General features: G+C 44.7%; 1 protein-coding gene and 1 long non-coding RNA gene across 3 annotated transcripts in view; one reads left to right on the plus strand and one right to left on the minus strand.

Moving 5' to 3' along the window:
- The window catches only part of LOC310709587, a 479,424-nt gene that overhangs the window by 315,725 nt on the left and 148,039 nt on the right, over positions 1–15,660 (minus strand). The gene's annotated exons all lie outside the window — the stretch shown is intronic.
- CACNA1S (calcium voltage-gated channel subunit alpha1 S) overlaps positions 1–15,660 on the plus strand; it is a 62,866-nt gene that overhangs the window by 5,325 nt on the left and 41,881 nt on the right. For both annotated transcript variants that reach the window (XM_083509366.1, XM_083509367.1), the window contains exons 2-9: positions 1,332–1,437; positions 7,430–7,569; positions 8,632–8,765; positions 11,094–11,246; positions 11,515–11,720; positions 12,700–12,803; positions 13,500–13,648; positions 13,889–13,970. In XM_083509366.1, coding sequence (XP_083365492.1) covers positions 1,332–1,437; positions 7,430–7,569; positions 8,632–8,765; positions 11,094–11,246; positions 11,515–11,720; positions 12,700–12,803; positions 13,500–13,648; positions 13,889–13,970 — 1,074 coding nt within the window. The remainder of the gene's footprint in view (positions 1–1,331; positions 1,438–7,429; positions 7,570–8,631; positions 8,766–11,093; positions 11,247–11,514; positions 11,721–12,699; positions 12,804–13,499; positions 13,649–13,888; positions 13,971–15,660) is intronic.

Here is a 15,660-nt window from a genome sequence, read left to right on the forward strand (position 1 = left end):
TGCATTTAAAAAAAGTTTTGCATTTTAAATACTGTACATGCAGGTTGATTTCCAAGAACCCCTTGTTGTTCTACTTCAACCACCAAGCCTCACCTTACCACGCTCACTCATGGCATTGAAGTCTGGGTTTGTTCCATTAGCTGCCTTTTGTACCTACCCTTTGTACACATACAAACTGCAGCATGCTGGGACTAGTATAACCTTGAAGGTGAGAGGATTGAGTGGGTTCTTATGCCTCTGGGGTATAGGGGAGGGAGAAGAAACATTTCCTCATTGGGAAGGTCAAGGGATCGATCACCACAAACAGGGAAGAAGATCCACACATACACACACACACACACACACAGAGAGAGAGAGAGAGAGAGAGAGAGAGAGAGAGAGGCGGACAGAGGGAGAGCTTGCATCAAGTGACATTTAATACACATCTCCAACAACCTTACATGCCCTCAGAACTACTCTGGGCACCTTGTAAACTGTACTGCACCCAGAAAATAATCAATCATGGCTAGATACAGTCTGGATGATTCTGTCCATTTTGGTTTCTCTCAGTTTCTCATTTTTCTCATTTTTCAGTTCTCCACATTTTTGCATCAGTTTGCGATTTATTTATTTTTAAAAGGGTCCTTTTAAAAAACCACCTGCATTTTAATGCAAATTTCTCCTAATATGCACATTTTTGTACGCCATATTGCATACCAAATACACATTTTGTTATTTTCACCAATATATGCATTTTTGTGCCTATTTTACCCTAGTACATGGATTTTTGTACACATTACTTGGCTGTAGAATTGCATGGCTAATTTAAAAGAAGTGTGAATTTCAAAGGATGGTTGTGGGTCATTTCACATATTATTTAAGAGAGTGTATATTAGGTAGGTTCACCTTTAAATGTTAACTGAATTGAATTTCCCTCCCATCCCTTTTTTGTGATGTTGCTGTTTTCAGCAGAACTGGGAAAATATTTTTGCAAAACATTGCCTTACCTAAGATTCCAGCACACCTGTGGCTGCATTCTATGATGTCTGACATGCTTGGTGTTCTAAGACACCTGGAACTTAGTGGGAAAATGTGATGTGTAATTTTAAAGGGTATATATTTAAGCACCAGAAAGAGATGAGATTTTACATAAAATAATTATTAAGACCAGCACCATAAGGATCATTCTTTCTTAACATCTTCTGGCTCAGTCTTCTCATCTGCGATGGCCTTTCCCAATCCTCTTTAATTAACATTTGTTATTAACACGAATGCCCTCTAAATGGTTTTTAACTATTCTGGTTCATGCTGCAATATTAAGTGACCAGATTTTCTTTAGCAAGCATCCACAGACCTTTCGAGACCATCATCCTGCTGACCATTTTTGCCAATTGCATTGCACTGGCGATCTACGTGCCCATGCCTGAAGATGACACCAACAAAGCAAACACAAGACTGGTAAGAAATTCCTATTATTATTTCTGTTTGCTATTGTTCTCTCGGAGTGCTTCACTCCCTGGCTCGAGCCATTACTTATTTTCAGTGTCTGACGCTCCAAGCTACCTTCATAGTACAGTGGTGCCTCGCAAGACGAAATTAATTCGTTCCGCGAGTTTTTTCGTCTAGCGAATTTTTCGTCTTGCGAAGCACGGTGTCGGAAAAGTTTTGGAAAAGCTTCAAAAATCACCAAAAACCTCAAAAAAGTCTACCACACCGCGTTCTATGAGTTGCTCCCCGAAGTCGAGTCACAACTGTATTAACGGTGTTAAGAAAAAGGAAACAAACTTGCAAAAAACGCAAGACGTTTTCGTCTTGCGAAGCAAGCCCATAGGGAAATTCGTCTTGCGAAGCAGCTCAAAAACCGCAAAACCCTTTTGTCTAGCGAGTTTTTCGTCTTGCAAGGCATTCGTCTTGCGGGGCACCACTGTAATTGCTCAGACAGGCACCATTGGAAAGATCATCCCCTGTCCCTAATATTTAATGTACAAAATCTCAAACCTCAAGCTACTGTATGACCTTGTTTTGTGCACAGATATATTTGGTCAACTGCATCTTGGGACAATAGATAGGGGAAAGGAAGTGTACCACATTCTTGCCATTTTTCTGTCCATTGGAAGTTTCACCTGGCCATTTCTGATCAGAGTGTGGGGATTCAATTGTTTCTCTGCCCAATCATTTTCAAAATTTTGTCTACAAGCATAAAAATAGTTCCACCTTACTGTTCAAGAATGGGATGCTTTGGAATTCCTCTTCTTCCATAACAATGTCACATCCAAAATATATTATTTGTCTTTTCCCTGCATTTCTTCAAAATGCATTTGGGAGAGGTGACCTCCATGGCTTCACTGATAAGAAGGAAACTTCAGGGATGGATCATCTGGAATACAACTGCATATGGCTGAAGGCTTTTATCCCTTTATTACCAGGGACTATGTGAATGCCAAATCCCCATATTTTCAGAAGCATCTCTGAAAGAGAAAGTTGATCCATAGCAAGCCCAGTCCATTATATTCTTAGCTTGCCTCTTCTGTAATCTTGAATATTGTGATAGTTGACAATCATCAAGCAGAACATGGGAACGGGGAAAGAGAGAGAATGAGAATGAAAGAATGTATTAGTTGCACACACTGATGCATAATTTAGTTGCGCAAAGGACAGTGTGCCTAGGGAGGGCAGGATTCACAGACAGATTCAAAGACCTATTCTTTGTGGGTGAGGGGGAGAGACATTTTAAAGGACATTTGCTGTTTTTACTTTTTATAATTTGTAATTACTAGTGAAATAGGTACTACAGAGGAATAATTTTATGTGGTCTGCAACATTTGTGTGTAAGAGACTGCTTGCACCCTTCCTAAATGCTGTGTCTAGTTGCATAAGGAAAATATGAATTTTCTGTTAATATTTAACAATTTTGTGTACTGATTATGTACAGTAACACCCCCCATAAAATATCAAAAAGAGAGAAATAATTCAGCCTCTTCAGGGCATGTTCTAAAGGAATTTGCTTCAGTATTCTGGCTAACATTTGCTTCCCAGCTGTGGAATGTCTTCCTAAATAACTGGAATTGCTAAACGACATCCAACATAGAGCTGCTGTTTCATAGAAAGATACAAGGCAAGGAAATGCTGAGCAGACTGTCCCAGTCACCAGCCCTGCTGCATTTGTCAGACTTCCCCATGCTCTTCAAGCTATTAAAGGCAAAGGAGACCTGTCCAAGTTGCATGCTAACATGCCCCCCTCATCACTGAGACATGAGAGCCCAGTTAGGACCCACTGAGTTAATAAACAGGAACCGTGTGCTAGTTGGAATTTAGTAGTTCTATTGTAAGAAGCTGTTTCAAATTGTGAACTGTGTGTTAGCAGAACCGCCAATTAGTATAGAGGATAAGTGAGGGGGGCCTTCAGGGATGGCCCTACTATTGGGCAGAGTGAGTAACCTGCCTCAGGTGGCACATTTGCAGCCCCCAGCTATTCCTCCTGGGCCACTTACCCTTACTAATTTCAGCTTTTTGTCCCATGGCATCTTCTGAGTGCCCTGAACTAACCTAATAGCTCAAGTGCTGTAGGGAGTGCTGCCCCATCACCAGTGTTTATTTGGCTTCTGTATGTGGAGTGGGGAGCAGGTGTCATCTGAGGAAGCAAAATGTCTAGGACTGGCCTTGGGGGCCTTTAATGGACTCCACAAATCCTATCCTTGCCTCTCCCCAATTTTACCCAGATTATGCCCACCCATCCTCCATAGCCTTCTAAAACCAAGAGGACCATCAAAAAACATAAGGGCCTTCTCCACCCCCTTGTCATTCAAACCCTGAAACCAGCCTTGCCTGTATGTTAAGAGACACTTGAAAGGGTCTTGTCTTGGGAACGAGTGCAAAATATATAAAGAAAGAATAACTCTAGGTAACTTCAGTCTGCTTCATTCTGAAACATGCAAAGCCTGACAGGGAAGGGGCCCTGGCAACCCTGAGGGGAGTTTAGGGTGACGGACAGTTGCAGCTGTGAGGGAGAAGAAGGCAACAGCAGCCTCTGGTATGAATGCTGGGAGAAGGAAAGTACAACCACAGTAACTATTCTAGGCTGTGACAGGCGAAGGTAACCATGCCAACAATCAGGTCAAGAAGGATGGACCAGGCTTTAAAGCAGCTTCTTTGCCCCAGTTTCCTTCTGTCTTTACCTTTGCTGGGTAACATCTCCCAGGCCATAAAGTGCTGGCAGGGATGCAGAGTTGTTCAATGGAGTGCTGGTCCAGGGACACTCCAGATGGCGAGAGAATCCATTGGTCCCCCTATAAAAACACAAAACCAGATTAATATTGCTTCCATTTGAGAGCCAAAGCAAAAGGGATGCTGTGGAAGGGAGCCAAGTCATATTATCTCCAAGGCTTTGCAGAGAAATGAGGAGCAGATTTGCCCTTACCTTTGGGGCAATTAAACCCCCCCCCCAAAAAGGGACCGTAACAGAAAAGTTTGTTTTGCTGGGCAGGTTGGGTCACTAAGTGTTTACTTTTTCTTTTTCCCTGCCAGCAAATGGTGAACAAACAGCATCTTATGATTGGCGGGGTTCCAGGAGGGGGAGTTGAAAAGGAGAGGATTTGGAGAGACAGTCTATTAGGTTGGGACAGAGGTTGGGAGATAGTGAGTGAGAGGAGAGAGAGTTGGTTCTGTGTAGAAACATCCACTCTGAGGAATATATCACAAGCTAGAGAAAGGAGTCTCTGAGCTTAGTGTGAAGGACAGTATGTGGTGTCCTGTAAGAGAAATTAGGCCAGGAATTAACTAGGAGGCTGAGGCTGAGCCAGGAGAAGTAGAAGCTGTGAGAATACAGTCTACTTAGGACTCATTCTAGTCAGGAGGGGGAAAATACTTCTACAAAAGGAGAGGACTCCCAAACCAGTTAAGAGGGGTGTGGTGATCCCTTGGGTCTGTTCCTTGGAGTACCTCAGGAATAGGGTTGTCAAAGGGGTGTGTAACTGACAGAAAATACCACCTTGTTTAAGAACCAAAGTATTAAGCGGCAACAGCTGTGCAACAACAGAGAAAGAACTGAAGTGAAATAACTTTATAATCTGATGTATCCTATGTTTTACCCACTTTGTGTCATGAACTTCCTATGTTTAATAAAATATTTCTTGTTTATTTCATCAAATCCTGCCTGAGACTCCAAATTATTAAGTTTTCCCTCACACAAGTCCCCCACAAGATAATCTGGGGTAGTTTGTAGGAATTCGGGTAACTGGTGTTCTGTAAGGTGGGTGCACTATATTTAAGTGAGGGCGGGCTGAACGGCGCCAGGGGGAAAAGTGCTGCCGTGGCATCGCAAGGGCCAGCCGTTATTTCCCCCCGATGGGATGGCAACTCTAAAAAGAATGATTGGCTGAAAATATGGTATCCACTTCCATGAAAAATCTGTCAGCATGAATCCATCTTGTATAGATTGTAGCAAAATGGGGAAATCTGATCTTTACTGCTAAATGGGAGCAATCGTGAATTGGGTTTTCTGTAGATTCGCATTTGCTCCAATTTAGTGCTAAAGGGCAGGTTTTCCTGGGGGAAACCTGTGAGGCAAACAGAAAACCTCTCAAACCCATGTCTAGAAAGCACAGGACAAGTGTTAAGTATGGACAAGCCCTTAGTAGGACATCAAGTTTAAGTCCATTTCAATGTGTCTATTCCGAGTTAAACTTAGTTGAAAACCACCCAGCATCTTGAATAATTAGTTGAGCTTTCTAGTTAATATTGACTACTCTTACATTTCAAAGAGTCTGGCGATACCCTAAAAATTAACAAATGTATTATGGCATTAGCTTTTGTGGACTACAATCCGGTTCATCAGATGTATAAAGTGGATGAACGAATACATTTGACAAAGTGGGCAAATTTATGGCATTGTAGATTTGTTAGTCTGTCAGTTACTGCAATATTTCTGTTGTTTTTGCTGCAACAGACTAACATGGCTACCCCCTGGAAACTACTTCATAACAAGACTTATCCAGCTTTAAATTAAGATCAAGGCACAGTAGTATGCATGCTGATTGGATTTACACTCTATCAGCATGCTTTTGAGTGAAAAGTTCTCAGTAATTGGTTAACATGCATATTTGTAATTACCCCCATGTCAATTATATGGCTGTGTAATTGGCATCACATTGTATGCAACACGTTACTTAGCATTTGATGAATAAGGAAGCTGTAGAATTATAAAAGGCCCACAATCTTAATTAGTCCTCAAAAGGCCAAAGCTTATTTTACAATGGATCAGTTAGTCTTTAAGACCCTTTGATGTACATAAAACACACACACCCTCCAACATCCCTCTGATGAAAACACATGCTTTTGATACCGTGTGAGTCAGCTAGCTCATGTGAGAGTGCAACACCACTGCAGGCGCCGGTTCATTTTCTTCCCTGAGCTCGTTAGCGGTGGAAATGGGACATTCTAGGATCAAATCAGAAGCCAGGATGACTTCTGTAATTCTGGGATGTCGTGGGACAATCAGAGCACTTGAAAGATATGTTTTAAAGTTTGTTGATAAAAGGGATCTTGCATTTGGGATTGTTCCTTCATCTTGATCTAGGGGAAAAGCAACGGCCATTTGTGTTTTCCTGTATCAGTGGTGGGGAACCATTTTCTGCATTGTCTTCTGCACACCCTTTTGAGGGCTACATGCCAATGACACAGGGGTCAGAGGTGAAAGCAGGCAGAACAATGAATGTAAAAATAAAAAAATTCCTTCCAGTAGCACCTTAAAGACCAACTAAGTTAGTTCTTGGTATGAGCTTTCATGTGCATGCACACTTCTTCAGATACACCTGAAGAAGTGTGTATGCACACGAAAGCTCATACCAAGAACTAACTTAGTTGGTCTTTAAGGTGCTACTGGAAGGAATTTTTTTATTTTGACTATGGCAGACCAACACGGCTACCTATCTGTAAATGAATGTAAAGTTTACCTGTGTGCAGTAGGCTGCTATCTATCCCTCTCAATCCTCCATCCAGACAAGCAAGAGGCGCTAACAGACTTTCAGGACAAAACACTATGGAGGCAAAAATACTTGGGCAAGGCCAGTGAGAGGTGTGGCTGGGGGGAGTCCTGAGGGCCAAATAGAGTGACCTGGTGGTTGCATGTGGCCCTCAGGCCTGAGCTTCCCTATCCCAGTCTTTTAAAGGAAACAGGAACCAAGGTTTACTTGATAGTGTGGAAGGCTGTATAAAAGGAAGAGGAAATGCCACTGTGACCCAAGCAATACCTGGAAAATTATGGATTTACGATGCAACTGCTCCGATGAATTTTGAGATAGCGCAGAGCTGTTATGGCCGAAATGTGTTGGCTGATGGGAGTTGTGGTCCAAAGTATTGCAGGGAAGGGAACTAGAGTGTGGCGATCTGATTGAGACTGTAATCTATATCACTAATCTTGCCCATCTTCCCTCTCCCGTTCTCTGTCTTGCAGGAGAAGCTAGAATACTTCTTTCTCACAGTATTTGCCATTGAGGCACTGCTAAAGATAATTGCCTATGGATTTTTATTCCATGCAGACGCCTACCTCCGAAATGGCTGGAATGTGCTGGATTTCACAATAGTATTTTTGGGGTAAAGAAGCTCAGTTTTATTTCTGTGTGTATGTCTAGATTTCATTAGAAATTTATGTTAAACATATTCAAATAAATGCTAAAAATACAAAGATTCACATAATATTTAGTGGTATGCGCACCCTTGTGTACCCCCAGAAAAAAAGCATTGCTCCCTGGTAAGCATTTATAGGATTGCAATATAATGGGGCTTGCTTCTGGATAGGCATTTTGAGGGTTGCACAGTAAGTTGTAGCTTTTTTTCTTTTTAGAGTTTTAAACATTGTACAAACTGCAAATAAAAGTAGTAAAGTATGGTATGAGGCATATGAGACTACCACTTGCTGAACCTTATGACTCAGCTGTGAGACCAACCAGGCACTCCAGCTTAGAGCAGAGCCGGACTTTTAACCCAGAATATACAGTTTTGCCTGCTCAGTTACTAATCAGTGTGCTGCAGAGAAGTGAGGTGATGAAGTTAGTATTTTTCTGCATCACCCAGTTAATATAGCACAGAAATGCGGTGAGGTTCAGCCATGACACATATTGGCCTATGCTGCCCTTGCTTCGTGCGGTTGCTGATGTGGCGAGCTGTTTTTGTGCAGCGCCCCACAGTGTGCAAATCAGGCTATTTTTAATTTTATTTTTGTCATTCTACTGCAGAGCTTTCCCACTGGACTCAATCTATGTGGAGTGATTTAAAAGCAGTGGCGTAGCGTGGGGGGTGCAGGGGGGGGCCAGCCGCACCGGGCGCAACATCTGGGGGTTAGGGTTAGGGGGCGCAAATCCACGGGTTAGTGGGCACAAATCCACGGGTTAGGGGGCGCAAATTACTTGCCTTGCCCCGGGTGCTGACAACCCACGCTACGCCACTGTTTAAAAGTAGCCTCCATGCAACAGCTGCAACATGCACACTGTGGCTGCAGAAGCCATAGGAGCCAAGCTTCCTTTCCTCCTGGGAACATTGTGGGGAGGTGTCTAAAAACTTTCCCTTTAATTCGTTATTTGCCTCTTGATGTATCTGCATAGTTCCCACCACACTCCTGTCCCTTGTTCACCATTTTCTTTGTCCATTGTCTTGCAGAGTCTTCACAGTGATCCTGGAGAGAGTCAGCGTAATAGAAAGCGCCCTTCTCAGTGGGCAGGGTGGCTTTGATGTCAAAGCCCTGAGAGCCTTTCGGGTGCTGCGGCCCCTACGCCTGGTGTCAGGAGTACCAAGTGGGTGAAATGTCTTTTGGGTTAGATGAGTGGATGCAGGCAGAAGGCTAGAACAATGATGACTGGACACAACTCCCTTAAGCCAGGGGTAGCCAGATATCTTCCAGATATCATTGGACTGCAGCCATCACTGAGGCCGACTGGAGTTGGAATCTAACAACATCCAGAGAGCACCCCATTGACTATCCATGACTCCACTGATAATCAGAGAAATAAGAAATAAAAATGGATTATGTTCTTATGTTAAATTGTTTGGGGTGAGGAGCAGGAAACTGTAACAGGCTATGCCAAGTAACTAGAACAGGTGACACCTGCAGGTTGGCCTTCAAAGAGTTTGAAAAGTATTTAATCACATCCAAACACTCATGGGGGCAGTGAGGTAGCCTTGGAAGAGAGAACAGATATGGCCAACCAAAACAGTAATTGAGTCTAGGTAACTGACAAACACTAAAGGCTCAATTTGTTGATTCACGGAGAGCATTGACTACGATGGCAAGAACTTCTGTGTTATTTGCTTCACCAAAAGGAGGGCTGTGGCTCAGTGGTAGAATACATGCTTTGAATGCCGAGGTTCAATCTCTGGTACCTCTGTGAAGGGCTAGGAAAGATTCCTCTCTGAAAAACCTGAAGAGCTGCTGCCACCCAGTGTTGACAATACTGTTTAACCAATTCACTGATGAACCAACAGCATGATTCAAAATAATGCAGTTTGCCTGTGACACTAACTTTGTGCACATTATTTGACATCAGCTAAAAGTGAATGGGAGGCTGAAGATGTTGTAGCATTCTGTTCTCTCTTCCTCATCTTCAAGAGCAGCAGCACCATGAGTCTGACTTTAGTCTCTGCTTCCTCCTGAAAGAAAAGAGCAGCCTTGTTGCTACGGAAAGGGTATAGCAGTTGGAAACTTCTCCCAGGTAGGGTCAGTCCTACCATGAGGCAAAGCTAGGATTCTGCCTCAGATGGCAGGTGCTGATGGGGCAGTGGCAGTGAGGTGTTGAAGGATACAGCTGTTTGTGCCATATGCCATAACCTGTGCCCAGTGCTGTCAGGATGCTGTCAGCAGCTCCTGGCTGGTTGCCCAGGAAAATATAAAGGCAAAGGAGAAGTTTCTTACTGTCCTTTTTTATTTCAATCTTTACAGAGAGAGGCTATAGAACCCAGCCTCTTGGATAATGGCATTGTCCCTAGTGAATCTCCACCCCACCGTCTTTCCCACTACCTCATCCGTCATTCTCATCGTCTCCTCTACGGGTGCTGCTACGTGCCTTCTGTCTTTGAGCTCTTTGCTCTCCTACTTTTAAGGCTCGCTGGGTTCTGGGAGATGGAGGGTCTGGAATGCTTTCTAATGACAACGTGTCAGCTGGGTGTTGTTCTGGCCAGTGGTGGAGCTTCATGCTCCTGCACCAGGGGGGCGGAGAGCAGGTGGGGGCGGGGCTGGCACGCATCCTGGGGCATGGCGCGCTGCCCACAGGGGCGTGGTGCACATCCTGGGGGCAGGGCACGCTGCCCGCAGAGGTGTGGTGCACATCCTGGGGGCATGGCACGCCACCTGCGGGGGTGTGGCGCCCAGTGTGGGTGGGGGGCAGCCACAACGGCACCCCACCGGGATCATGCGGCTGGGGGGTGCGCTCCCCCCCCACTCCTCTTCCTCCGCCAGTGGTTCTAGCTCTCCCATGATATCCCAGCTTTTCCCCTCATCTGCCTCTGGGCTGTGACCTCCCTCAAGCCCCTGTTGTAAATCTATACTGTCTTCCTCTTCCTCCTCACTGGAAGGGTCAGGATAGGAAGAAGGTCTCCACCATTCCTCCTCTGCCCAGTCCCTGTCAAGTGCCTACTAATAAATTCCCCAAGTGTGGTGGAAGTTTTGTCCCATGACCATTGCCGAAGGAAGATTCAACTACCCACCCAGCTGTAAAACTGGGGAAAACCGAAAAATAGCACAAGCCCTGCCCCCCCCGATGAGTTTGTTGCTGTGTTCATAGCACCACTGTTTATTTATTGCACAGTCTTGTAGAAGTCACCACATCTCCCTTATGAAATGCAGGTCAGTGCTCATGAGGTTAGAAGGTTAAATTGTAGATGGGATCATATGACAGTATATGGCAGCAACTGGAAAGCAGAAAGATGTAGTGCAAGGGTGGGAAACTTATGGCCCTTCGGATGCTGTTGGACTCCAACTCCCACCATTCCTCACCACTGGCCATGCTAGTTTAGCTGATTGGAGTTGGAGTCTAACAGCATCTGGAGGACCACAGGTTCCCCATCTCCAATGCAGTCAATAGAATAAAGATGGTATGAACAGCTGGCTCTCTTCCTTCCTCTTACAGGTCTGCAAGTGGTACTGAACTCAATCGTCAAGGCGACGTTGCCCCTGATCCACATTGCTGTGCTTGTTGTCTTCATGCTTGTCATCTATGCCATTATGGGGCAGGAGCTCTTCAAGGGCAAAATGCACAAGACCTGCTACTACAATGGAACAGGTAGGGGGTGCAGTTGATCTGCTCATAATTTATAAAGCTGCAAGGAGGGGTCTGGGGCATCACCTTGAGCTACATCTATGAGGCAAAATATCTGCCTTTTGTGCTCTTGCATAAATAGGAAGTAGATGCAAACGAGAAGCCTGCTGCATCCTCTGAAACTGCTTCCATTAGAACTGGAGAAAGGGGTACATGCTAAAATAGACAGATAACAGTGAGCACAAGCTACCCTGACAGAGCCTCACATATGTCCCTTTGTTTCCTTCCTTAGATATTATTGCAACCGTGGAAAATGAAAAACCATCTCCATGTACAAATTCAGGCCATGGGCGCCGCTGCACTATTCCTGGTTCAGAGTGCAGGGGCTATTGGCCAGGACCCAACTATGGCATCACCCACTTTGATAACTTTGGGTTTTCTATGCTGACTGTCTACCAGTGTATCTCGATGGAAAGCTGGACTGAAGTCCTCTACTGGGTAGGCTAAGCTTTGGGCAGGAAGGGAGGAAGATAACGTAGGGCTCTTTTGCAAAATGTAGAGGATGAGGAACTATGGGCATGTAGTCATGTCATCTCCTGGGTAGTGGACTCACTCACTACAGAATGACACTATTGTTTCAGTAAATTGGTCACCCCACATGCAGAGCATTCCCCTAGTTAGGGCACCTGTCTGCACAGGCTAGACATCAAGTTCTAGAAGATCCTTAAAGTGTGGGCTCCAGTTTGAGGAGTCCCCAAAAGTATAAGATATTTGGAACCTCATAAACATTCACTTAGAGTGAACAACATACCTACCTTTGAAATTAGCACTGACTCAAACAAGAAATAGGGACGCGGGTGGCGCTGTGGGTAAAACCTCAGCGCCTAGGACTTGTTGATTACATGGTCGGCGGTTTGAATCCCCGCGGCAGGGTGAGCTCCCGTCATTCGGTCCCAGCTCCTGCCCACCTAGCAGTTCGAAAGCACCCCGGGTGCAAGTAGATAAATAGGGACCGCTTACTAGCGGGAAGGTAAACGGCGTTTCCGTGTGCGGCTCTGGCTCGCCAGAGCAGCTTCGTCACGCTGGCCACGTGACCCGGAAGTGTCTGCGGACAGCGCTGGCTCCCGGCCTATAGAGTGAGATGAGCGCACAACCCTAGAGTCTGTCAAGACTGGCCCGTACGGGCAGGGGTACCTTTACCTTTACAAACAAGAAATAATTTGTCAAACAGATACTGCAGAAAATCTAGGAGGGGTCCACATCCTCACCTTTAGTTTACCCACCAGGTCTCCCAGGTTTTGTTTTGTTTTTGTTTTGTTTAGTGGAAAAGAAGGTATGATGGATGAGTCATGGTCTACTCCCAGATTTGTCATGTTTGTTTCTCCAGCCCTTTCCACAGAAAGTAGAAGATTTCCAGAGTGCCATGTATATGGACCACCTTACAAATCATTATCATCACATTTCTGTTCTGCCTTAGGTAAATGATGCCATTGGGAATGAATGGCCCTGGATCTACTTTGTCAGCCTCATCTTACTTGGGTCATTTTTTATCCTTAATCTGATCCTGGGTGTGCTCAGTGGGTAAGCAGCTCATAGCATGTGGTATGCTATCTACTCTCTCAGCAGCATCAACAGGGCAGTCTGTCCTGAATGTGACTTAAAACAGTTTAAGTCCTATGAGGAAATGATGACTTTTTTATGTTGCTGGAAAAATGCATGAAAGCTTCCTTTCCTTTGTCCCATATTCCAGTAGCTCCATTTCCCACTGCCAGACCTGATGCATCAATAGAATGCTAGGGCCTGAAAGGGACATCATAGATATATGAGCACATATTGTGGTGCAGCATGGATAGAGCACACTCAAGCAGTTGCATGTTGCTCTGCTTGCAACATATTGGACTGGCTGGGGACACTTCGCAAGCATGGCACTGCCAGGAGCAGGGGTGGAGCAAAGCAGGGACTTTTCAGCAATATGTACCAGCACACTGCTCTTTCATGTTGAACCACAGTAAAACATTAAGTATGGCTTAACACGATGTGCAAACCAGGCTATTATCTTAGTAATCCTTCTAACCCTCACCTTGTAATGTAGGACACTTTAATTAGATCCAGATTCTAGCAGGGATGTTTGTGTGTGTGTGTGTTTGTGTGTTTAAAGCACAGAGCTAGTGGCTTGACTGAAACCACCAAGTCACTACTGAGTGAGACTTGAACTCAGGACCGACTCCCTGACCCATCACTATGCCATACAAGTTCTCATCTGAGTTTCCCCCCCAGGGAATTCACCAAAGAGCGTGAGAAAGCCAAATCACGGGGTACCTTCCAGAAACTGAGGGAGAAGCAGCAGTTGGAGGAAGACATGAAAGGCTACATGGACTGGATCACCCATGCGGAAGTCATGGATAGCGACCGGACACGTGGAGAGGGTACTAAGCTTTTTTGATTGTCGTTTTGGTTTTGTTTATTCTGGCCTGTTGATGATACTGCTTAGAATCAATAGGGCTGAGAGCAGTGCTTGCTGCGAAATGTAGTCTGAGAGAAAAGGAGATTAGGAAGCAGGAAGGAAAATCGAAGGCCTGGGCAAAGTTGCAGAGCTACGTAGCATTTGATGATAATAGTTTTGTAAATAACACAACAGGTTTCTTACCTTTCTTTATCTTTCACAGGAATGATGCCATCAGACGAAGGTGGCTCAGAGACAGAGAGCCTGTATGAGATTGAGGGCATGAATAAATGGATTTTGTTTTTGTAAGTAGCATGCATATCATGCATGGCAATCCAAACATGCTGTAATGGGTATGAGTTACTCGTGCGTAAACTGGTGCCTTTCTCGGTTAATTTGCTTTGTTAAACCTTTCTGACTGCGCAGCCCCTTCTCATGGTGGCTGCCTCAGTCACTGGCAGAATCTGTCAGTGGGCATTTCTTGAACCTCTTCCAACATAAAAGTTGTTTGACACCCAGTCTCCTCCTCCTCTCACTGCGCGGGAGTCTTCTGCGCAGGGAAGGCGTGGGTAGCGGAGGACCTGGGCTCTCCTCACTGATGTCCAGTGAAGAGTCCTGGAGCCCTCTCTCCAATTCCCCCCATCTGCCTTCCTTTATCCCCGGTGTTACGCTGATTGACTTGTCCCTCTACTGAGCTGTTTCTCCCCCTGCTGCTGGGTCCTTCGTCAGCATCATCTGGGAGCCTCCCCTTCGCCTCTCGCTCCGATGTCAGTTCCCTGACACATGCTCATGTCCTGCTGTAGTGCAAGAGCCCCAAAGCTCTCAAATCTTGCTGTGAGCATCACTTTTACATCTTTTTTCAAATATCCCCCCCCCCAATATCTTTGGAAATGTGAATTTTCATTTTTAAAAAATCAAAATATTTCCCATGTTGGACCTTTCTGCACTCCATAGCAATCTCTCTCACTCTATCTCTTTAATGCAATGCTCGTTAAATCCCAAAGCCAGAGATGTCCAGTATCAGTCAGATCATCTCTGTCAATTGAGTAAATGAAGGATTGAGACCCCTTTGTGTTTTTACACTGTAGAGTCAAAGAACCATAGCAGACCCTCCAAGTGTCCCTATTTTCCAGGAACTTCCCAGATTTGCAAAAGCCGTCCCAGTTTCTCATTTGATCCTAGAACGTCCCACTTTTCTTTAGGACATCCATATTTTCATCAGAGAAATGTTCGAGGGTATGGTAGGATGTCCCTATTTTATCGGAAAAAATTTGGAGGTTATGGAATTATCCTACCCCTGAGCCATTTGAAGGCAATCCTGTATGGGGAAATTTTTACTGTTTATTATGTTTTTATATATGTTGGAAGCCACCCAGAGTGGCAACCCAGTCAGATGGGTGGGATATAAATAGTAAAAATATTATTATTATTATTATTATTATTATTATTATTATTATTATTATTATTATTATTATTGAATAGGATGTCCCTATTTTCATCAGAGAAATGATGGCGGGTATATCATAGAGTTGGAAGCATTTTCTCCCTGCAGCCCCATCTATCTGTTGTGCCACCAACCACAAGAACCATGCTCGCTTCCCGCCTTTCCTTGCGCCAGCCATTCTGCTAGCACAGCTAGCGCACTGCTAAGGTACTTTAACTTAGCGTAACATTGAATTTATCCCAGAGACCACAGGGATTATTTATTCTTCCATCTGCACCTGCAGTTTTGATGGCCTTGTTAGGCCTTATATGCTCCCCTTAAAGAGGCACAAACTAAATATTTGGAAGCCATCCTGGAGATTTCAGATACCCAGGGAAGGTGAACGTTGTGTTTTGCAGGCCTGCTTTAGTGCTGCACCACAATGACCATATTAGTAAGAGAGATGCTTTTCAAAAGTCCTGTGAAATTCTAAACACGGGCGCTAGAGCAAGTGAAAACTAAGAATAGGTAGGGTTCTGAAGCCATATTCAGGGGTTCATCTGCCACCATTC

Source organism: Podarcis liolepis (assembly GCF_965112155.1).
Source record: "Podarcis liolepis genome assembly, chromosome: 6".
NCBI classification, from domain to species: domain Eukaryota; kingdom Metazoa; phylum Chordata; class Lepidosauria; order Squamata; family Lacertidae; genus Podarcis; species Podarcis liolepis.